The sequence below is a fragment of the Lycium barbarum genome, chromosome 9 (genome assembly GCF_019175385.1).
Source record: "Lycium barbarum isolate Lr01 chromosome 9, ASM1917538v2, whole genome shotgun sequence".
Taxonomy (NCBI): domain Eukaryota; kingdom Viridiplantae; phylum Streptophyta; class Magnoliopsida; order Solanales; family Solanaceae; genus Lycium; species Lycium barbarum.
The window spans coordinates 125,385,799-125,410,491 of record NC_083345.1 but is presented as its reverse complement, the minus strand read 5'-3'; the positions used below and the strand labels follow the sequence as shown (position 1 = coordinate 125,410,491).

The following is a 24,693-nucleotide window of genomic DNA, read 5'->3' as shown; positions in this document are numbered from 1 at the left end:
ATAGTTACTCCCTTAAGATGTATCGTTCACTTCATCTTACCTCTTAATCTTTAAATAAGATTTTATAACGCGCAGACGTCCCTCGTCGATTTATTTGACTTTACAATCCTTGGAGTATTTCATGCCTCTGGTAACCTGTAGACCCTTCGCAGACTCTACGAATAAAATGAAATTTCCCAAGGTGTAATATTATTTTACTTCAATAACCTTACATTGCTCTGCTGTTACAGTCCATATTCTGGAATCCTCAGCATCATGTATCACTTCTCGACTTCCTTAAAAGACTTTAACTGTCACTCTACTTTTTAGCTCTTAATCTCAATCATAATCGACATAAGTTCAAGAAAAAGATTATTTTTGAGATATGAGACAAGGACTTTTTAATCCCGATTTTAATAGTGCACGGTTTGTACATTAATTACAATTAGTGTAGAAACATTAGTGAAGATTAGGGATTAATTAACCATGATTAGATTATAGGCTAAGACTTGGAAATAGAGTTGTACGCTAATGATATTGCGACTTATAAGTAGCGAAGGGAAGGGATAGAAAATCTCTTATAGGTGGAGTGAATAAAGGAATACTGCGTGTATATGACTTCATCTTGGAAATAGTGAAATCCTTAAAGGACAAGGACTGTAGGCCTGAGGAACAAATAATGTATTGTAAATTCATTAAAGGAAACATATGATATAGGTTGGGATAAAGATAATAGTACAAGAGAACTTTGGACACTTATCATCGGAATATAAGTGCTATCTAATTGAGAATTTGGAACGACTATAAGTACTAATTAATTACTTATTGGAGTAAGTGGAATGTGGCCTTGGATGAGTTGCTACATGGGTTGCATTACTCGAGTACAATTGGTGCAAGTTAAACCATGCGATGAAGAGAACTCTGGCATTATATAGAATAGAGGAGTTGAAGGATCGCTAAGGTCAGACAGATGACTATCAAAGACGGTTAACATTTAGATGTTACAGTATATGAAAACATCCTTAAAAAAGGAGGGGGGGGGGGGTAACAAATTCAGTTTTAAGATGAGCTACAATATTCCGAAGCTCAAGAAAAGGAAAATCTTAGCACTAGAAGAGATGGGAGTTTTAGCAAGAGGAATAAGTATAGGGAGTTCAATGTTTTCCAAAGAAAAGGGAGATAGTGTGCCTATGAATAGCAAGACAGTAGTGCTACCTAAGATTAGAAAGTACCTCGCACTCAGCGGAAGTATGACTCTATATGGGTTATTGTGGATAGGCTGACAAAATCAGCCCATTTTCTTCCAGTCAGGACTACTTATTCAGCTGAACACTATGCGAGGTTATACATCAGGGAGATAGTGAGACTTCATGGGGTTCCCACATCTATTATATCGGACAGAGGAGCTCAGTTTACAGCTAACTTCTGGGGATCATTCCAGAAGAGATTGGGGACACAGGTGAGTCTTAGCACAACATTTCACCCTCAGACTGACGGACAGGCTGAGCGTACCATTCAGACGCTAGAAGATATGTTGCGAGCCTGTATTATTGACTTCAGACGTAGCTGGGACGATCATTTGCCACTTATTGAGTTTTCTTATAATAATAGCTACCATTCTAGTATTCAGATGGCACCGTACGAGGCCTTATATGGGAGGAAGTGCAGGTCACCTATCGGTTGGTTCGATGTTGGCGAGACTAAGTTCATAGGCTCAGACATGAGTCAGCAAGCTGTTGATAAGGTAAAGCTTATTCAGGAGAGATTATTGGCGGCCCAGAGTCGACAAAAGTTGGCGGCCCAGAGTCGACAAAATTTATATGCAGATAATCGACGTCGAGACTTAGAGTTTCAGATTGGTGATTGGGTGTTCTTGAAGGTATCACCCATGAAGGGTGTGATGAGATTCGGCAAGAAGGGGAAGCTTAGCCCGAGATACATTGGGCCTTATCAAATTATTCGTAGGGTAGGCAAGGTTGCCTATGAGTTGGACCTACCATCTGATTTGGAAGCAGTACATCCAGTCTTTCATGTATCAATGCTTCGTAAATGTATTGGTGACCCTTCTAGAGTATTCCCTGTAGACGATGTCCAGGTAACAGAGGAGTTGTCTTATGAGGAGAGCCCTATAGCTATACTTGATCGCCAAGTTAGAAAATTACGTACCAAGGATGTGGCTTCCGTTAAAGTATTGTGGCGAAATAATAATAGGGAAGAGGTGACCTGGGAAGCCGAAGACAAGATGAAGAATAAGTATCCTTACTTGTTCCCTATGCCTGCAGGTAATTTAATTCCTTACTTGACTATATTGATTAGTAGATAAGCCTTTATCTTATTGTGGCCCTGTGAGGCATCTGTGGGTTACTGAATGCAGGTTGGTAGGTATAGCTATAGAGGAGACTGCCAAAATTTTTGTAAGACTCTATAGACTAGTTTAATATTCGAGGACGAATGTTCTTAAGGGGGGAAGGATGTTACATCCCGTACTTCTATACGTTGGATTATTCGTAAGTTAACCGACATAAGCTCTGAGGACAAGATTATTTTGAGGTTATAAGTATTTATGTTGTTACACCCCGTAAGAGTCTGTGCTACTTGACTTAAGACAAAATGAACGAGTTAAGAAAGTTCAAGGGAAGTTAATCGAGTTAGTAAGAATATCGTTATATATATATGGTTGTCTTAAGTATCCCGAGGTGACATGGCAACCTAAAGGATTTGAAATAGTGTCATGAGTACGTATACGAGGTAATGTGAGTGCCTTTTTAAAGTATTTGAGATTATTAGTAATGATATAGAAGATGGACAAAAGATATGAATATACTTTTGCGATTGGAGTTTCGTCGAAGCTTTATGAGTTCTCTAGCTATGTTTAAGGTTATTGTGATTCTCCGGACCCTTCGAGACACGTGTATGGATTGTTATGGATGTATATGAGTATGTATATATATGATTATTTCACCGAGACCTTCACTAGAGGGCCGGGTACGGTATATATATGATTATTTCACTGAGACCTTCACTAGAGGGTCGGGTACAGTATATATATGATTATTTCACCGAGACCTTCATTAGAAGGCCGGGTACGGTATATATGTATATGACTTCATTCACCGAGTCCCATAATGGGTCGGGTATGGTATATGATATAGATATGCATGATTCTCATCTCGTAAGGCACAGGTGCATTGGTATCTTTGATTATCATATTTGCCTTCTGTTATCTTTTCTTCAGTCTTGATCTTCTTTATGGCATTTCATGCTTTATATACTCAGTACATTTCTCGTACTGACCCTCTTTCTTGGGGGGCTGCGTTTCATGCCCGCAGGTACAAACACTCAGTTTGGCGATCCTCCAGCCTAGGACTTCTGCTCAGTTGTTCGGAGAGCTCCATTGTTCCGGAGCCTAGATTATTTTGGTACAGATCTTTTGATGTAGACTTATGCATATCCAGGGGTACGGCGGGGCCCTGTCCCGTCATATTTCACTTTTATACTCTTAGAGGTCTGTAGACACATGTGGGTTGTGAGTAGGTTTTGGTCAGCCGTGTCGATATGGTTTGTTTTAGACATTCCCGTATATAGTGGCAGCCTTGTCGACTTACGTATTATGCTTTGATCAGCTGCGACTCCTCAGGAGACAGGTTTATGATGATTTATGGCATTGTGAATCTATAGTTGCTTTTATAAGTTTCCATTCCGTCCTTAGTTTCAGTTTGACTATATCTAACAGGTTCGTATACGAGTGTCCAGCTCGGGCACTAGTCATGGCCCATGGGGTTAGGTCGTGACAAATTCAGTTCAGCTTATTATTTCATTCAGTTGCTTCACATACCAGTACAATTCCAGTGTACGGATGTCCCATTGCTCGGGGCCTGCATCTCATGATGCAGATACCGATATATAGGGTGCAGACGCAGCTCGCTAGGAGACTCTCAGATTCAGCTAGTCAGTGGTGAGCCTCAGTTCTCCCAGGCCCTATCTTTATCTTTATATTCAGTCAGTTAGCAGACAGTATTTCAGTATTAAGGTATGCTGGGGGCCTTGTCCCGGTAGTCACTCAGTATTTCTTTATTCAGTATAGGCGTCATAGATTACAGTCAGTCAGATATTTCAGTATTTTGTTAGATTATTGAGTTAGCCCTTTTGGATACCACTTATTCAACATTGCAGGCTTTTAGTATTTCTTCCGCACAGATATATATATTTCAGTAAATTATTCTCACTCGATTAGCATATGTTTATCATACTTAGATATCAGTATACCACATGTTGATCCAGCCAGCCAGTTGGTTCTCTCGGTCAGATGCAGACATGCACCAAGTGTCGTGTTACGCCCAGGCCATGGTTCGGGCCGTGACATAAATTATAATATATATTAGCATGTTGCTACATTAAAGATGGAATACTATGTAAGTCGGATTGTGTTTGATAGACATACTTAAGGACAAGTTCAGGGGTTCAATTGGAACAACGCTTAGTTGAAATGCCAAAATGAAAAAAAATAGACAAGTTTAGGGGCCGCATATGCATTAAGCCATAATTATATAATTTTAATAATGGAAAGAAAACTCTCTCAATCTTTAGTGTTACTTGGCCAAATGAGAGAGAGAGAGAGAGAGCCTATTTGGATATTGGAGGTCTGAAACTCTGAATTGGTCCGCAAACAGACTTTTATCTGTTTCTAGATTTTCAGTATTACACAGAGTGACTCGTGGGGATGTGGTAAGAGAGATTAGAGAATATATATTTGGAATATCAGAATTCTTATATTATTTAAAATTAGCTTCAATATAGCTTAAATCTCAAGTTAAACTCAAAGTCTTACTAATATGATAGAGTAAAAGAACAGTACACGTAATGATTCAATTGGCCCAATAATCACCTACCTTTGTACAATTTAGTGCAAGCAGCACTTATCTCATCTCTCCAAAAGAACGTAAGGCAAGTATTTACTGAGCAGCAGGTATTTACATTAAATTAATTAATTTATCGTTGTTTATCAAAGAATTTAATGAAATAAAAGTACGTACTAGTTAACTGTTAAAATTTATATGCAAATTCATAATATGCCTTTATTAATTTAATATAAATATCTGGTGCAGATAAATATATACCAAAGAAATTAGGACGCGGAATGAAATGTTTGAACTTGGAAGAATCAAAGTTTTGTTTTGTCTGCTCAAAAGACAACAACTCACACTTAATCTTTGACTTAAAATGATTTTCAATAACTTAATCATTAACGTCAGAATATATAGCCAAACCAGAGAGAGAGGGAGAGAGAGAAAAGAAAAGAAAAATTTGAAGATTTGAATTGGTCAGCCTTTGGACTTTGGTTTTGTGTTTCTAGATTCAGTGTTATACGAGGAATACAACGTATTAATGTCGTAAAAAGAAATTTGAGTTATGTTGGATATTACTTATTATAGTACGCTATTCACATGGACTAACTCGACCTGACTAACAATATATATATATATATATATATATATATATATATATATATATATATATATATATATATATATATACTAGCAAACTATGTCCGTGCGATGCACGAGGCCCAACATGATTAATTTGGCTACTCACTTTAGTTAGTCTTTATGGTTTGTTATTTTGCAAAGGATATCAGGATTCTCCTTAATGAGTCTCCATATTTTGTTTTTTTTTCCTCTCTCTTATCTTCCCCCTTAATTTCTCAATTGTTGTTTTTGGTTATGTCCGCCTCTTTTTATATTTAGTAAGTTCACAATTCAAATACCTTACATGTCAAGTTTATAATCAAAAGATTCAAAGGGTATTTTATTATATTAATCACATTTTTAATTTAGAACCACAAGATTTAAAAGTCTATCTTTATTTCTTAAACTCTGTGTCTAGTCAAACTTAGACCCTTAAATTGAGACAGAGGGAGTATATGACAAATGAAAGGACAACTGAGACACTGCGTTAGATCTAATTAACAAAGAAATTTGTAGAATAAACTCACTAAATTTAATAGCAAAACTCTAATTTAAACAGGAAAAATTAAAAGAAAATCTCAAATTCAGAGTACCAACTATATGAGCCACTAAGCAGCCTAGAGAAAAATCAGATCGAGCTAGTGAAGACCAGAGAAGTAGAATAAAGGCGGAGAGAACACCGGAATAGTGAAGAAGAAAGACATTACTGACTTCAGTTAATCTTTATGGTTTTTATATTTTGTAAAGGATGCCGCAATTCTTCTTAATGAGTGTCCATATTTTGTGTCTTTTTCTCTTATTTTCCCCCTTTTCTCAATTGTTGTTAAAATTTATGTCTGTGCCTCTTTTCTTATTTAGTAAGTTAACAATTCAAATATTCTACATGTCAAGTTTATAATCACAAGATTCAAAGGATATTTTATTATATTATACACATGGGGACTTAAAAAGTAAACACATAAGAGGTAGAATTAATGTCAAACTTTTAAAATGTACACATATTAGTTCCTATTTAGAGTATAATTTCATGTGCTTTCTATAACAGAGTAATAAAATGAAGCGTAGAACTAAAGAAATATGACAACGTAAAAGTAAAATACACACGTGTACAGAGAATAGGTGGTAAACCAAGTACCCCCTCCGTCCCAAAAAGATTATCTTAGTTTGACTTGACAGAAGGTTTAAGAAATAAAGGAAGACTTTTAAAATATGTACTCCAAAACAAGCCTTACATATTTGTGTGGCTGTAAATCATTTCATAAAGTTAAATTGTTTTTAGCTATAAAAAGGTGTCAATCTTTTTGGGACAGACTAAAAAGGAAAGGAAGACAATCTTTTTGGGATGGAGGGAGTAGTTGTACTTGTTAAATGAAGTGAACCCACGACTGGAAAACAGGAAAGAAACCAAGTACAATTGAAATAAGTCCAAGTTTACTGTACAACTTAGACAACTTTTTGTACAATTTGTTGTTGCTGTGTTCGTCCCTCTTGGACACTTACATATATTTTAGAAAAGAAAAATATTTAGCAAGAACGTGAAAAGTCATAAGTGAACAAGTAAAAGTGCACGGAGAAAATAAATATGTGTTGAAAAATTAAAATTGAAGTGCATATGTGTATACGTGAGAAAAGAATAAATATTCAGTGCTATGACATATGTCCACATGGGATAAAAAAGTAATTGATTAAAGTGTACAATTTATATAGCGTTTGATACAAGCATTCATTGCGTGTATAAGTTATAAAACTTTTGATATAAGCATTTACAGCTGTGTTAGTCCCTCTTGGAGACTCATATATAATAGAAATGTTGACAACCCCGTAATTTGTATTTATTACTCCTATATATGTTTAAGTGGCTAAAATAGATGAGAGTGAAGGTATTAATTTATTATGATTAATTTATTATGATAAAATACTTATTTACACCTACGTACCGTTCACATCAAATTCTGTAGTAATGTCATGGTTAAGTGATAACAGTGTATGTGAACATATGCATCATGTATAGTATAATCTGGTTGATATATACATTGGGTGCGGGTAATTTTTATCCCCTAATTAATTAAATCATGGGGAAATCTTTATCCTTATATGGTATTTATACCAAATCAAACAATTTATTCATGACAGTAGTTAATTATTAACTAAAAAATATTCACCTCTTATATTCATTGATTTAGTATAGATATTGATATATGAGTAAGCTTTCACCATAAATCTTTGGAGGTCCATGTTTTTCATGTGCTATAAGACTTTAGTTGGTATGCTATGTTTAGTTCATTAATATTTGAAAAAACTATGTTAGATAGCAAAACAACAGTGCATGGAATGACATATTTTGGTCGGCAATGACCTGATATTTGTCAATTTAACCAATAGAAAGAATGGACGCGGAATTAGAGGTTTGAAGGAACTCTAACTTAAAATATAAAAAATAACTTAGGAATGTGTTAAAGGTGGATAAAATTCGTTAGTCCTTGATTATTATATTTTTTGGTTTGTCCAGTAGCGACGCTTAAAATCTCAACAAGGAAAATTAAAAAAATTCGAACTTGTAATCTCTAGTGTTTTAGCTACATTTTCCAATATATATAGTTTTCTTTGTATAGTATAATATTTGACCGATGGAGATTCAGCTTAACCATCTTTCTTAGTTGTGGCTCACCTTCTGGTCTCAAGTTCGAGCTCAGAAAATAAAGAAAGTACTAGAGAAAGTTTCTCTTTGAATGAGCCATATATGATGCGAATAAAGAAAGTTCATGCATATGCGGCTTCCTAAATTTGTCTCTTTTTTTTCATTTTGGCACTTTAACGAAGTGTTGCTTCTATTGAATCTCTGAACTCGCCTCAAGTATGTCTATCAAACCCTCCAAATCTGATTTTTATTAGAAGCAGAAATTAAATTGGAAAAATGAAGGTGGAGTAATACTTTTGACATGTGGTAAGCTATTCTTTAGGTCATAGATGTGTCGATTTCTGCTGGTTTTGCTTTTTCACTACCAGCTTAATTAAGAACTACTCTTTTTTCCCCTCTCAATTACTACTAATCTTAGCTAAAAGATGGCATAATTAAATTAGAATATATATTAGCATGTTGCTACATTGAAGATGAAATACTATGTAAGTCGGATTGTATTTGATCGATACACTTAAGGTCAAGTTTGAAATTCAATAGGAACAATAATTAGTTGAGGTACGAAAATGAATGAAAAAAATGAATGAGTTTAGGAGCCTCATATGCATTGAGCTATAATTTTATAATAAAGGAAAGAAAACTCTCTCAATCATTAGTGTTACTATGGCCAAATGAGAGAGAGAGAGACTGAGAGAGCGCCAATGTGGATATTGGAGGTCTGAATTGGTCAGCAAACAGACTTTTCTCTGCTTCTAGATTTTCAGTATTCCACGAAGAGTGACTCGTGGGGATGTGGCAAGAGAGATTACAGAATATATATTTGGAATATCAGAATTCTTTTATTATTTAAAATTTGATAGTGAAAAACTTTACTCCGTCCGTTTCAATTTATTTATCTTATTTTCTTTTTTAATCAGTTATAAAAAAATGACTCTTTTCTTTTTTTGATAACTCTTTAATTTCAATTATTCTCGTAATATGTTTAAGATCACAAAGATTAAAGAGTATTTTGATACATTCTACATATCTTTATTCTAAGACCACAAGATTCAAAAATCTTTTATTTTCTTAAATGCCTGTCAAGTCAAGTCAATCTAAACAAACAAATTGAAACAAAGAGGATAATACAAATAAGTTAAACTTTTTTTAAAAATATATATAGGTCTCATATTCTTCTTTTATTTTTTTGGTTTTCCATTTGATTTTCGATATTCAAAAGCCCGATTAAATTCAGATTCAAGACTTGAATTTCATACTCAACACTCGGAACCTCTGGTTAAGATCGTGAGACTACTTTTATATGGCTGTGGACATTTGAAGATGGCTGAGACTATTGAAGTTTTGAATTGGTCAGCACTGAGCATTTGGACTTTCTTATTATGACCAAAGACCAGTCCACATAGAATAACTCGTTTTGATCAGTCAACTTTCCAAGTCCACTCCCTTTTTTTCCACATGCCTTTTTTGTTTACTTCTCATTTTCACTATAAATCATCCCCTATTAAATTCAAATGTTTCCATCAGCTTTTGCTTCAACACATATCTCCTACAACAAAAACAAAAAAAGCCTCTTATAAGTCCCATCATTTCATGTATCCAACTTCTCCATCAAATTTCACAAAATCATCAAGTTTCTAAATCCCACAAAAAAGAAGACGATTGTCTTCTTCCGTATCCCAAGATTGTGCTCGTTTTTCAGGGTAATTTGCTCGTTGATGACATTCCACGCGTAAGTAGGTTCACATAATTTCAAGGGTATTACATACCTTTTGAGTTGATTAAAGCAAGAAACTCAAAGAGTCACATCAACAGAAAGAGTTAAGCTACTAAGCTAAGCTGCTGTTGTGGAACGTCTTTCTAGGCTTCAGAATAGCTCCCCCTTTTCTTTTCTAATCCCGTCTTTCAAAATGGATTGTGCATTCAACTGGGAATACAAGACACTCATCAATGAGCTAACTCAAGGGATTGAACATACAAAGCAGCTTAGAGAACACTTCCACTCTGTAGCTTCAACTTATGAAAATCAAGAATTGCTTCTTCAGAAGATTCTTTCTTGTTATGAGCAATCTCTGATGATTCTCAAATGCAGTGGCTCACCAGTCCAATCTCCGCCGGCTCTTCCACCATCATCTGGTGTAATCGAGTCTTCGGTATCGGTTGATGGAAGTCCTAGGAGTGATCACAAGAAAAGGAGTTTCCAAGATCATCAGGAGCTCATTGATATTTCAAAGAAAAGGTACATCAAATTCCGGTTTAAAAAATGATACTTTTCTATGTTTAGAAACTCTTGAACATCAACATTCTCGTTTTACCTAATAACATGTTTTTAACTTTTTATAACCATGGAAATGTCAATCACATGTTTAAGACTAAGTTCTAAGGGATCTTTTGATATATGCCAAAAGTCTTTCTTTTTTTCTTAAAATCCGTGTCCAATACTTGACTGCTCTAGAAAATGAAACGAAGAAAGTTTTTGTAGTTGACTTTCATAGGTCAACTAACCTGGTTCTTAATGGATATTGCAGAAAATCACAGCCCACATGGACTGAACAAGTCAAAGTCAGCGCGGAGACCGGATTTGATGTTCCTACTGATGATGGATATAGCTGGAGAAAGTACGGACAGAAGGATATTCTTGGAGCTAAATATCCTAGGTAATAAGTCAATTTCATTTCCCTGCATAAAAGTCATAAACTCATAAAAAGGAAAACCAAACTTTACTAGAACATAATTAAGCAAAGAGAAAATAACAAAAATGGTCCCTTAGGTTTGAGGTTAGGTTCAAATAGTCCTTAAGTATGCACTGAACAGTTTTGGTCTCTTAAATTTGAGGGTAGGTTTAAACTGTTCAGTGCATAGATAAGAAACAATTTTGAACCTACCCTCAAAACTTAACAGACCATTTTTGTCATTTAAAAAAAAAAAAACAGTATACTTCTCTAGGAATTTTAGGAAACAGAGTCCTATGTTCTGATACCAAGTTTACATATATTTTGCAGAAGCTACTACAGATGCACATATCGTCACATGCAAAATTGTTGGGCAACAAAACAAGTGCAGAGGTCAGATGATGATCCTACTGTATTTGAAATCACATACAGAGGCACTCATAATTGTCATCAAGCTACTTATTCCGCACTACAATCAACATCGCTAGCAGAGACAATAGAATACAACAAACAAGCCAATTACCAAACAGGGCAATGTTCAAATCAAGTGCTAATGAACTTGAAAGCAAACCTGAGAGTCGACACTGATGAAGTGGACACGAACGAGACAGCGTGTCCTTTCTCCTTTCCTCCAACATTCTTTGGTTTAACAGGTGGCGGCTATTCACCATCTTTTGTCTCTCCTACAACCCCGGAATCAAAATACTATGGTTTTGGGATGGTTCATAACTTGCACCATTCAGAATCAGACCTCACTGATATATTTTCAGCCAATACTTCCACAACAAGTTCTCCAATTGTGGGTGAGTTTCCACTCGACCATTTCGAGCTAGATCCAAACTTCCCCTTCAATGACCCCAATCTTTTCTCATGAAGCCAAGCTAATACGCTTGAAAAGGACAATAAAGATGAATCGTTCGGATGTTATCACCAAGTTACTTTATTGAGGTTGATGATCCCTCCTTTACAAATTCGTATAGATATAGATATGATTGTAAAAATTTACAACAAACTAGTCTCAGATTAGAAACTAGCTATTATATTTGTATCAATAGTCTACTGTGTTTCAAGGTCATTAGACATCAAGTTGCTGAGTGAAATTCAAGCATATTTTTGCAAAAGCCTATTGAACATTCATGAATTTTATCAAACTCCAGACAGGTAGGCCGGGTTCACTTTTGCTTACTATCATAGTAGACTGAGAATAACAGGAAACCAAAGGCATTAATAGCATGTTTGATCAAGCTTCCAAAATTTGCTTATTTTGGAAAGTGCTTTTGTCAAAAGTGCTTTTCGGACAAGTACTTTTGGAGAGTAGCAGTTTATGTTTGGCTAATCAATTTGAAAAGCATTTTTGTCAATATTAGAGTATTACTTTCTGCTTGACCAATGTTCTAAAGGTGCTTTTGGGCAAAAACAACTTTTTTAGCTTCTGAAAAACAACTTTTGTTGCCGCTCAAAAGCACTTAATTTTTCTCTAAAAGCCTGCCAAATACCCCAACTTTCTAAAATAAGCTCTTTTTGAAGAAAAAAAACAAGCACTTGTGACTTCCAAGAAGCTTGGACAAACAGGCTATAAATCTAACAATTGTAGGCACTGAGATGCCACAAGCCCTTCGGCTGTTGCAAACAGACAGAACACTTAGCACTGTTTATCATTCAAATGCAGCAAGCAGAAAGTTGTTCAAGCCTTTTTAAAGCCTCCTGGGAAGTCAAAAGTGCTTGTTTTTTTCCTTCAAAAAGTGCTTAGTTTAGAAATACTCTGCAAGAAGTCACAACAAAAGTCATACTGGTATGGACAATAAAAACCAGAACAACAAATGTGCTATAGCTTAATGTAAATGTATTGTTAGCAGTTAACCATTAAACGGAGCACACCATTTACATGAAATTGTTCGGAAGAGCAGGTATCTTGATAGTCATCAGGAGAACCCCACAATCAATTCCAACAGATTAGGAGCCTGTTTGGATTGGCTTATTTTAGGTGCTTTTAAGCCAAAATAGCTTTTAAGCACTTTTGTTAAGTCAAATTAACAAAAATAAGCCAAATGCCATAAGTGAGGCTTATGCTTCTAAAAGTTATAAGCTCATCCAAACAGGCTCTAAATAAGTAAAAGAACAGTAGGTCACTTCTTCGCAGGTCACTTCTTCACATCTGTCTAAGCCTTGGTGGACAGAGTTACTTACCTGTTGCTGGTGGGAAGTAGCACGTTTCCCGTAGAACTAGTCGAGGTGCGCACAAGCTAGCCCCGACACCATAGTTATAGAAAAGAATAAGTAAAATACAATAATTTAAGAACGACTCGAACCATCAGCAAAAACATGAGAGCCAGAGAAGATGGAGATTAACTGTGTGCTTCATTGACTGTTCATAACATCGATTTATGCAATCTATACAACAATTTTTCTCCACTGATGCATCAAGATAGGACTGTCGCAACTATGCTTGAGGTGAAGATACAATTGACCAGATAAATATCCAGCGAAGCCAGACGGACAAAGGGAAAAACAATTTTTTTCTTTGAACCGCTGATATACTATTGTCTACAAACAACAAAGGATGATAGATATATACATGTCAACTAGACTGATGACTTCTTCTCCTCTATAACTCTGGAGGCATCATTGGTTTTGCTTTCTTCACAATTCTCAGCTTTCCTAATAGATTCCCTTAGTCCCAACACAATGAATAAGTTGGTTAAAGTGAGTAGTGACTCAGCTCCTCCATGCAACCAATCCACATTGGATAGAGAAGTTCCATAATGCACTTTCGCTGTCCCAAAGCATGTTGTTAGAATTACAGTTGTAAGTTATAGCCTGTTCGTCCAAGCTTCTCCAAAGTCAAAAGTGCTTTTTTTCTCAAAGTTGAGGTGTTTGGCCAAACTTTTAGGAGAAGAAAAAGTGCTTTTGAGTAGAAGCAGAAACTGTTTTTGAAAAGCTGAAAAAAGTAGCTTCATCCGAGAAGTACTTTTTTGAAAAACACTTTTGAGAAATACACTTAGAAACACTTTTTAAAACTTGACCAAACACTAATTGCTGCTCAAAAGTGTTTTTCAAATTGATTAGCCAAACACATATTGTTTCTCACTAAAAGTACTATTTTATAAAGCACTTTTTTTTAAAAAGCACCTTTGAAAAATGCACCTTTCGAAATAAGCTGATTTTAGAAGCTTGACCAAAGAGGCATATTAGACTTGTACAATCAATAGATTCTTTGCTGAGAAAGGAAGTTACCGTAAATTCCAGCGGGAACTGCACAAAGGAGGTGAAACAGAAAGAACAGTGTCAAAACAAATAAAATGGAGTTAAAATGATGTTGCTAGTATAATATACAGTTAGCAACTCATGGTGATTCAGAATCAAGAAAAGTTAGCAGCTCCAAATATACAATTCCATTAAGAATAACTGAATAACAAGACAATTTAATATACTATGCCTCAACTGTAATCAAGTTGAGGTCTACTCTTGACCATATGTATCTGCAATTTTGTCAAGTCTAAAAAACCGACACAATATGATGAATGCTCTAAACTAGAACAAGAGAGAAACAACATATATAGTTCCATGAAGAATACAAGAAAATCAATATGCTATGCCTCAACAATAAAGGGTCTCCAATAGTAAACTAGTTGTAGTTTATTCTTGACCATATGGATCTTGAACTTTGTATATGTAAGTTTGCATAGCCGGTCTCAAGCCCGAATAAATGAAAGGGTTAAGGGTCAAAAATAAAATAGAACAATTGTACCCTCCCTTATACTTTAAGGCTATTTAAACACTTGCCATTAGCAAATTGTTTCATACTTGCTCTTGATCCTAATGGAGCTCCAGCCTAAAGAATGACGGAAGGTAATTTTATATCAAAGAAAAAAGCAGAGGGGTAAGTTTGGACATTTTTCCCAAGTAATTTTGACACGTGAAATCCCTTTTTTTTTTTGTGACAACCGTGGTGCCCGGTGTAGCTTGCGCGCACCTTGATTAATTTTGCGGGTACTTACTAGCTCCCACTAGCACTCCATGTTGGAGCTCAGTTAAAGTCAAGGGATAAGAGACAATTTGCTAATGTAAAAGGGTACGAGCGACACCAAATTAAAATGAGAGTAAAATTAAGATATTTCGTATAGTAAACACATAAATTTGGACATTTTTCCTAAATAAAAAGAACTGGATTAAGTAATATTCTCTGTTTCATTTTATGTTACACTCATTCCTTTTTGGGGACCAAAAAGAATGACACCTTATTTAACTTTAAACTTCTTAATGAGATGATTTCTAACCACACAAATGTCTATTGTTTATTTTGGAACATAAGTTTCAAAAGTTTTATTTCATTCTTAAACTTCGTGCCTAGTCAAACACATTGACATAAATTGAGACAGAGGGAGTACTAATCATTCTAAAAAGCAGCACAAATATGATCAATACTCTTAGTGGTCGTTTGGTTTAAGGTATAACATGGGTTATACCGGTACTAATTTTTATACCACGTTTGGTATAAGGTATAGATTTATCCCGGGATTATTTTATACCTTGTACCAAACGTGGTATAAAAATTAGTGCTGGAATAACTCAACTTATACCTTCTTAACCCACTTATACTGGTATTATTTTATACCATCTTTCAAATGGTATAAAATAATACCAACAGATGGTATAAATTAGTCCCGGGATTACAATCCCGGGACTATTTTGACCTCAAACCAAACGACCACTTAAGTCTTAAAGAATAGAATAAGAGAAACAAGAAGGGACTTACTAGTAGCACCCACAAAAGCAAGCAAGAAATAGAACCCAAAAAGTGTAAGTTTTGGAGCAGTCTTGGATTTGGTGATGAAGTACAAAAAACCAACATAAGGGAAAAGAGAAAAAGCAAATAATTGTGAAGCTATGCTTTGTGAATCAATATTTGGTGCCCATGGATCAACTGGTAAAAATCCACACACAATTCTTGATTTTTTACTGTAAAGTTTTCTACTTTCAACACATTTGAGTTGTTTGGTATTTCTTAAATTGTGGAAAAATGGAGAATTAGAGGAAGCAAGAATTATGGGGTTCTTCCAAACAGGGTGTAAGCAATTAATCATTTTGAATCAATGTTTTTTTTTTTTTTTTTCAAAAGGATTTACAGTTTTCTGTTGAAAGATGAGATTAAAAGCTCAACCATAAAATACGAGATAGAGTGAAAGGAGTTGAATATGGGCTTTACTGGACTATTTATGACCCGGTTCATAGTTGGGCTAACTTACTCAATTAAAGCCCAAGAGCATTAGAGAAAGAAAAAAAAAAAAGGAAAATGACCTAATAATACTAATTAAGACTCTATATTACAAAACATAGGGATACTTTTTCTTATTTACACAATATAACAACAAAATTACAAAATATACCAGATCTGGAAAATTAAAAGGGCTGCCCTTCCTTCCTCATTCTCCTTCATGCACAAATCTGGAAAAATTAAAACCCAGCCCTTCCCTTCCCCATTCTCATTCACCCCATATTTCTTCATGTCTCAACGACTCTTCTTCACCACCCACTACCTAGCCGCTGACAGTGCAACTCCGACTGAGGCACCCACCATCTTGTGTGAGCAAAGTGTAGTATCTAACTTCTTTCCAACTTTTAAATTCGTGGATATTAGGTCTTGAATTCTACACTTTTTCACTTTAGAAGTGGGAAATAAGTTACCTTCGGTATTTTAGTGAATGAGAATAGAATAACAGATCTACAGAACTAATTTTCACCAAGTTTGAAGTTTCAAAAAAGCTGGAAAGTGATTGCTTGTTTACCAATAAAAAAGAAAAAAGAGCGGCACATTAAAGCCTACTCCTCTCTGATTGGTCTTGTAATTTCAATTTTCTATGTTGTTGTAATTGATTTTGGGATGTGCATTGTATGAAAGTTGTATACACTATTATTGTAGTTGTATTAAATTTTCAAACCCTAATATAGACTTTACACAAATTTTATACAGTTATATATATATTTCATACCGTTTTCATACATGAAAAATGTGAAAATTCTAAGCCTTTAGCAAGATGTACATATTTCATACAATTTTCATACACAATATTTTGAGCGAAATTTTTAAGCTTTCAGCGAGATATACATATTTCATACAATATTCATACACAAAATATTGAGCGAGATTTTGAATGGGGAGAGAAAAGTGAATGAAATAAGGGAGCAAAAGTTGGAGAAAATCACGGAGAGAAAAATGGATAAAATAAGGGAAACATTTTCTTATCTTATTTAATGTGTTTTATTTGCTTGTTTTTAATTTACCTGATTCGTATAAATTTTGTAAGAAATCTATTGATACATTTTGTAAACAGAAAAGTATCGTCATGTTCTGTAAATATACCCTCTTATTACGTACATATATGTTTTTTGCCCCAGAAAAATGTGGCAATTTGCATGATTGTCCTTATTCGGGGATGGTCTTTAATATTTATCCCCTAAATTGTTGATCTTTAATTTTTATCCTTCGCCTAAAATACTTTAAAAACAAAAATCTTGAAGGTATACCTTTGCCTTAAAACATTTTTTTTTTTTTGCCTTAAGGCAGGCAAATTCTGCCTTATAAGGTAGACTTTTTGCGAAGCCTTGCCTTGTGGATTTTTTTTTCATTGAGCGTGCGTTCGAACCCTGAACCTCGAGGTATTTTTGTCCACTTTTTTAAGCGAAGGACGAAAATTAAAGAGCAGCAATTTGAGGGACAAATATTAAAGACCAGCGCCTTTGAAGGACAATCCGTGCAAAAAAAAAAAAAAATGAGACTTTTACACTGTATAGCGCCCACCAAAATAATAGCCAGCAAATATATATTTTTTGTACATTAATATTTATAATATAATATACATATTTTATAGATAACTAATGTATATTTCTTATATATATGTTTAGCGGTTGTAATTATTTTTGGCGTGTGGCCATATGTGTTAACTTTCTCAGAGAAAAACGAAATGATAAATAGCAGCCTTGATTTCGCTACGTTCAACAAGAACTTGCAATAGCATAAATGAGTTTGTTCTCAACAAATGCAATTTAGGAGCAATGCTTAAGAACTGCGATTTAGGTGTTACGTTTATGAACTGTGATTCAGTTAACAATTGTCATTTAGGAGTCACATTTGACAACTGCGATTTAGTAGTTGCATTTAACAAAGGGATCTTTACACAAATAGTCGGCCGAACCTGCAAGTTTACTTTTTGGTTAATTTACATAAATTATACAATTATTATACGCAATTATATAAATATTATAGATAAACCCTACATATATTATATCCCGATTAACTATTTTTAGTTAAGGGTTAGATGAGCGGTTATTTAGATTAATTCTTCTTTAAACTAATGCAATTTAGGAGATGCAATTTACAATTATATATAGGTCTCATCACAATTATTTCTTGGGAAATTATGGTTGTGCAATAAGACGTCGTTTTATAAATCTTTGGCATGTGGATTCAGTGAATGAATATTACCTCTTCCAAATAAATATGAGAATGTCAATGAATTCCTAATTCTCTTTTTTGTTAGCCTATCGATACTTTATCTAAAGTCTAACAATCCATCATTCCCCTTCAAAAGGGGACCCCGTTTTTCCAAATTGATCCCGCGGATATAAAATTCAGAAGAATATGTGAGTGATTAATAATGTAAGCAAAAGTTTCTAGATTCGTGGATATATATATACACACACACCATATGGAATTATACCCAGTTATTATTAAACAATAACTTATTATCATTGTATGAATCCATAAATTTAAGGATTTGGGGTATCTTGCTACACTACAATACCATATAAATGCATTTTGATTAGTATTATATAGGAATAGAAAGATAGATCCATCCATCTATCATTTTCGATTTAGAGTTTGATATCTAAGAAATCGATTTTATTTGACGTTGATTCAAAGAACTGAGCTTATTCCTCCGCTAATGAAACGACATCTGCTGCAATGGATGCCAGAGAGTCTGTAGTACCCGAATCGATAGAGTGATCCAGTAGCAGGGAAGGGGCCTAGAAGGGCCTACTAATACTCCACATTATATTTGGCTCTACACATTTACAAAGTTAACCCATGTCCAATGCCTGACAAAATTAATTAGGGGGCTTTAAGCCTTACTCTTTTTACCCATATTCGCCCAGGCTAACGAGGCGTTAATTCTGGAAGAAGAGTGGAGCCTCGGTTGAAAAAGCACTATTGAGAGGAAGATCCTTGGCCCCTCTTCATTCTCTATTGGATTCCTAATGAAAGTGCAAGAGGGGGTAAATGTAATTATTTTTTTTCAGTCGACTGGTCATGAACGACAATCTACTACTAGGCAAACAGTTATGTAAAGACAGTTAAATAACAAAATATAAAGGATGCAGAAAGTAAAGTGACACTTCCTATTTTTATACTGGCTCGAATTCAATGTTAACTCTCATTCAGTTTCCTTGGGTTACAAGAGGGTTTTAGAACTGTAAGCTCTTGAATTTGTTCTTGGTTACAATGTTGAGTGTGTATTTCCTATGCATACACCAACGGTCTTTTAATTTCAATCTCTTAGCAGTTTATACAATGCATCATCACACACTATTATTATCTCTTTTCTCTTGGGTACACAGTAATTCGACTAGGGACAATGCTTATAAAGAGTAGAATAAAAAAGTTGAGAGTGGTTAGACAAGACGTATATCTTCTTTTCGTCTTTTCTGGAGAATGTATGCGTTGATGACTTTGGCCTTAATTTTTGGCTCGTCCAAGAGATTTGATCCTTGAAAAGATATGAAGTATCTTTGCCAAGAATAAGATTTGAGTTTTTACCAAACTTGAATCTTCGTTTCGATCAGCTTTCTTTCTATCTTCTTCCGCCTATTTAAATCAGTTTTTTGATGTCACTTAGATTGATATTCGATTGGTTGATTGGATACCGCTGATCTTTTTCTTTGAATCTTGGAGTTAATTTATTTTTCAGATAGTATTTATCACTACATGTTACTAATCAATGTGCTTATTGAAAAATTTACTTGTAATTAATTTTAGTTGGCTTAACTAGATAATTTTTTCTTGCCATTACTACATATAAATTAACCTCTCATTAACTATCCGCGCTTCGCACAATTATTAAATAAAATTGAAAAAAAAAATCAACCTTTATTCCTCGATCAATGTGATATTTTCTCTATTCGTGTGATTCTTCTTGTCAAGAGTTCTTATGTTGATCTAATTTCCTAGCTACTTCCTTTTTTTTTTTTTTTTTTTTTTGTAGCTGCTTTTTAATTTATTCTTAGTGATACTAGGATGAATGAAAGAAAAGATATTTTCTATGAATTTTAAGTTCAACATTTCTGGCTAAACAATCTTTCTTCATATAAGAATGTCAAACTTATATAGAACTCATTCAGCATAATTTTATAATATTGAAATCTTAAATTCTAAAAGACAATTCGGTTTTCTAACTCGCACTTTATACATCTATCATTAAATTTACTCTTCTTTCCTTGTCTTGCAGTGCATAACTTCATCTACATAAATTTTGATCTAATATAATCTTAGATAAATATACATTATATAATCCTTTTTATTTGCTCATCAATTTTGGTTTGATCTACTATAATATCCTATAATTATTATACAATATATGTTGCTATTTTCAAACGTTAAACCAAATAAATGGGAATTTCAAACTACATGAAGTTATTTAAATGAAATAAGGTAATTAAGAAAGATTATCATATGCACAGGAAAAAGTAATCTTTCTATGCAATTATCATTGGGTTAGCAAGGCTCGAAGAGTTTGGAATGTCAATGGTTTAGTTTTGAAGGTTGAAACTTGAAAGTATCACAAACATACTTGTAAAATAAGATTATGAACGATGTGAGGAGTAGTTACAACTATCTGCAGAATAGTTGAATAGGAAAAATGAAATTTGAACAAAATATTCATAGATATACAAAAAGAAAGCTAAATCTAGAACGAAGGTAGTAATCACATAGGAAAAAGATATTTGAAGAAAATTAAAAGACTTATCCAGAAAGAAGACAATATATGCAATCAAATTTTCAGATAGTCCTGAAATAAATTATCCTGCCAATTATTAAAGACCCACCAACGCTTTTCAAATAAACTCTATAGTACCTTTTCTCAATTACAACAATTGCAAACCCAACACACCTTTTAATCATCCAACACAACTGAAAGTATCTTCCAAATCATCTTAAATTCAAAAGAGATTTAGAGAAAGGACAATGCAATTATCCACAACACCATACACACAAATGTATGTATTTATAGTTAAATAGTGAGGGTAAGTTGAATAGAACTGGTATATTGGGAATATGAAGGTGAAAACATAAATTTTTGAGGATCACATTTAACCGGTAACTTATAATTGCTTCTATAATGGTAATTAAATTTTTTATACACATTAATGTACATTTATTATAGGGCATAGGCTTACCATTCTTTTGTTTCACTGTGCTTTTAGACATATGGAGTTTTTTACTCTACAAATACTTTGTAAACAACAATGATATTATACTCATTGGTGCCAAAATGAAACAACTGTTAAGTTAATAAATTAGCAATTAACTTCATTACTGTCTGCTTTAAGTTTCATTAGAAACGATTAAGAAAGAGTAATGTGCATGTAGCATACAATAAATGAATGAATAGGAAAAAGATAATACTGAAAAAAAAATCGGAAAAAGTCATCTGGGTATAGAATTGGTTATAGAATTTAATGTTAAATAATGAATGATATAAAGAAGGTGTATTTAATTTATTATTTATTTATGCAGATTTTTTGGACATCAAATAAGGGGAAAGAATTCAAAAAAATGAGAAAAAAGATAAATATAAATGGAGGCCAAAGAGAGGTGTCACATCACCTTGTCTATGTCTAGCTTTATAATATATATATAGATACTATACTAAGTAGTAGTTCTCCGACACGTGTGTTGCACGTGAATGGCGAATCATGTAGTATTTGATTTTATAAAATAATATTAATATTATTATATTATAATAAAGAAATGAGTAAATAATTATACATGAAAGAATAAAGTACAATTTTTGTTGAATGTCAATGTGCATCATCGTATGGCGACATAGTTCCTCACACATGTGTTGCACGTGAATGCTGTTGGAAGATGGAGAATGGAAGAGGAGCGTGGGTGTGTGTGTTTATATATATATATATATATATATAGCTATATTATCTGGAAAATAATGTAGTAGTGTAATATGTAGACTGTATTAAGAAATATTATCTGGAAAATAGCTATTAGATCTCGTGAATCTAATTATCTAAATTTTGGACTCTGGATTCTCTCTCTCTCTCTCCCCCTCCCTCCCTCTCCCTCACAAATGGAAAATCCCCAAAACAAGAAACTAGATTTGACTCTGGATCTGCCTTTATATGGAAGCATAAATGCATCCAATAAGTCTCTAATATGGGACTGTGAAAGCTCCCTCTATGACTCATTTGAGTTGAAATCTATAGAGCGCCAACTCCACTCGGCCTTGACTTCAAGAACACTCTCCTTGCCTCATTTATTGCAACCTCAACGCATGTCCCCAAAAAAGTGTAATTCTAAAATCGCTAGATCTTTCCAGAAGCTTCTTAAATTCGTCTTCAGACACAAGGAAAACAACAATCATCATCTTCCGGAGGTCCTCGAATCAGAGTCGAATTTAGAAGGTAGCTTGCTTCTTATTTTCGTGTTTGATCTCTTCTATCTCTAGCCTAACTCGTTGTTATTTATGCTGAAGAAAGGCCTGGTGTTGGGTTTTGGATTTTAATGATGACGTACTAAATGTGCAGGTACAAAAAGAATAAAGAAGTCACGTGCAATTCAATAAGTATTGAAGGAAGCGACATCAAAGGACTGATTTGAATAGACAAAAGAGGATAGAAGGAAACATCAATTCTCCAGCACATGTGTTGCACGTGAATGGCGAATCATGTAGTATTTGATTTTATAAAATAATATTAATATTATTATATTATAATAAAGAAATGAGTAAATAATTATACATGAAAGAATAAAGTACAATTTTTGTTGAATGTCGATGTGGATCCTCGTATGGCGATCAGTGGCGGATTCAGGATTTTCAATCAAGGTGTTCGGAAAAACAACTGAACCAACTTTTGCATTTGTTCAGGGTGTTCAAAAGTCAATATATGTAAATGAACAGAAAATTTACCCTAAATATACACTGTAATTTTTTGCCTAGGGTGTTCGAGTGAACACCCTGAGCCTTTACTACATCCGCCCCTGATGGCGACATAGTTCCTTACACGTGCGTTGCAGGTGAATGCTGTCTGAAGATAGAGAATTGGAACATGGAGAATGGAAGAGGGGTGTATCTATCTATATATCTATATATATATATATATTCGACCCGCGCGATGCGCGGTCGATAATAAAGAATTGACAGTAGCAAATTTTAAAGATCTATCAAGGTACCTATACATGAGCAACTTAATTAACAAAAATGTACCTAGCATGTTTATAGCCATTTCCATAATTCATACCTACTTTCCATTGGTCTGTTTGTGCCCATCCTAAATCCTCAGACTTGTGAAGATTGATGTAATTACTTTGTATTCTTCTCTAGACTTCGTTGTCTTGTCTCCTACCGAACATTACGCTCGTTTCTTCGCGAGAAGTTAAAAATAAAAGTCTTTGCTACACAGTTTCATGAAGCTGCGAAAAAATAATATAAAAGAAAATTTTATCAACTACAAATATTTAATAGAAACAAATTTCCCAAAAACAATGTTAATTTAGAACTAATTAAGAGCCTACAAAAACACATCAAGATTTGGGACTACCACCCTCTCGAATTACAGCATTTGAAGAGGAAGATTCTAGTTCACTAATCCAAGAATAACTAATAGATTGCTGATATAATTTTGTATGGTATTTTTTGCTATGCATCCTGTGCCATATCTACAAAGAAGGAATATTTGGTCAAATTTACACAAAAAGGAAAACTTGATATATCCAAAATCAGCAGATTAAATCTACGATGTCAACCCTCCGAAATAAATTGAATTTTAATTCATTAACTACAACATTAAAGATGAAGATTGTTGGTATAATTTTGTACGAGTGGACTCTTTCTTCCTTGAAAAAGGTTAAATCTCTCTCTAAAGCCAACAAACATATGTATTCTTTTGCTCTTTTTTTTTTTCCCCCGCTTTTCCCCTCAGTTTTTTCCTATAGAGACGTAAAAGAGCCCTTTTTTCTCCTCTTAGTAAGATCAAAACGTCACCGCAGCAGTGTTTGTCCTCAAGCCACCTATATAGGATTTGGTAATGGCCACATACAGTAGCAATTTTTTTTAAACCATTTGTTCTTAACCTCCCAAGGTTAGGGGTGGGCGTTTGGTTCTTCAGTTCGGTTTTCTCAAACTTCAGTTCGATTTTTTAATTTCGGTTTTTTGAAAATGGACACCAAACACCGCATCAAACTAATTCAGTTCGGTTCGGTTTTTTAAAGTTCGGTTCGGTTTGATTTCGATTTTTCTAGCTTAAGCACCAACAAGACACTGCATAAAAAAATATACATTTGTTCATAGATTTTAGCGTGCAAGAAGTTAATGTCACATATCAGTGTTGAATTATGAGTTTACAAGATGAGAAATAGTAACTTCGCTTTAATAAGATACCCCTGAATTGCACAATAGTTTCTATTCCATACAGCTAAGGCATGGAAATTTAATGCATCAGTTTCATAAACTTCTTGAAAATCATTTTACAAAATGAAGTTGCAGACAACCAAGATTAAAATGAAATTTCTGAAACATCACGCTTACAATTCTGTTAGTAATGTTTGATGATAATGAATACTTATGAAACATGAAATATTTATATAACAGGCAGCAATAGTCTTACAAACTAGGGGTGGGCGTTCAGTTCTTCAGTTTTCTCAAATTTCGGT

General features: G+C 34.1%; 3 protein-coding genes across 3 annotated transcripts; 2 read left to right on the top strand and 1 right to left on the bottom strand.

The window, feature by feature from the left end:
- Window positions 1-9,592: 9,592 nt before the first annotated feature.
- Window positions 9,593-11,872, top strand: LOC132609925 (probable WRKY transcription factor 41). The gene is made up of 3 exons (XM_060324139.1): window positions 9,593-10,318; window positions 10,608-10,736; window positions 11,082-11,872. Exons 1-3 carry the CDS (start codon window positions 9,990-9,992, stop codon window positions 11,623-11,625), a joined length of 1,002 nt encoding a protein of 333 aa, XP_060180122.1. The 5' UTR covers window positions 9,593-9,989; the 3' UTR covers window positions 11,626-11,872.
- A 1,218-nt stretch (window positions 11,873-13,090) lies between these two features.
- LOC132609927 (uncharacterized) lies at window positions 13,091-15,901 on the bottom strand. The gene is made up of 3 exons (XM_060324140.1): window positions 15,508-15,901; window positions 13,986-14,003; window positions 13,091-13,524 (listed from the first exon to the last, which is right to left on the bottom strand). Exons 1-3 carry the CDS (start codon window positions 15,833-15,835, stop codon window positions 13,334-13,336), a joined length of 537 nt encoding a protein of 178 aa, XP_060180123.1. The 5' UTR covers window positions 15,836-15,901; the 3' UTR covers window positions 13,091-13,333.
- A 5,913-nt stretch (window positions 15,902-21,814) lies between these two features.
- On the top strand, window positions 21,815-22,706 carry LOC132608776 (uncharacterized). The gene is made up of 2 exons (XM_060322517.1): window positions 21,815-22,445; window positions 22,569-22,706. The coding sequence occupies exons 1-2, from the start codon at window positions 22,112-22,114 to the stop codon at window positions 22,604-22,606; spliced, it is 372 nt and encodes a 123-aa protein (XP_060178500.1). The 5' UTR covers window positions 21,815-22,111; the 3' UTR covers window positions 22,607-22,706.
- The last annotated feature ends 1,987 nt before the right edge of the window (window positions 22,707-24,693 follow it).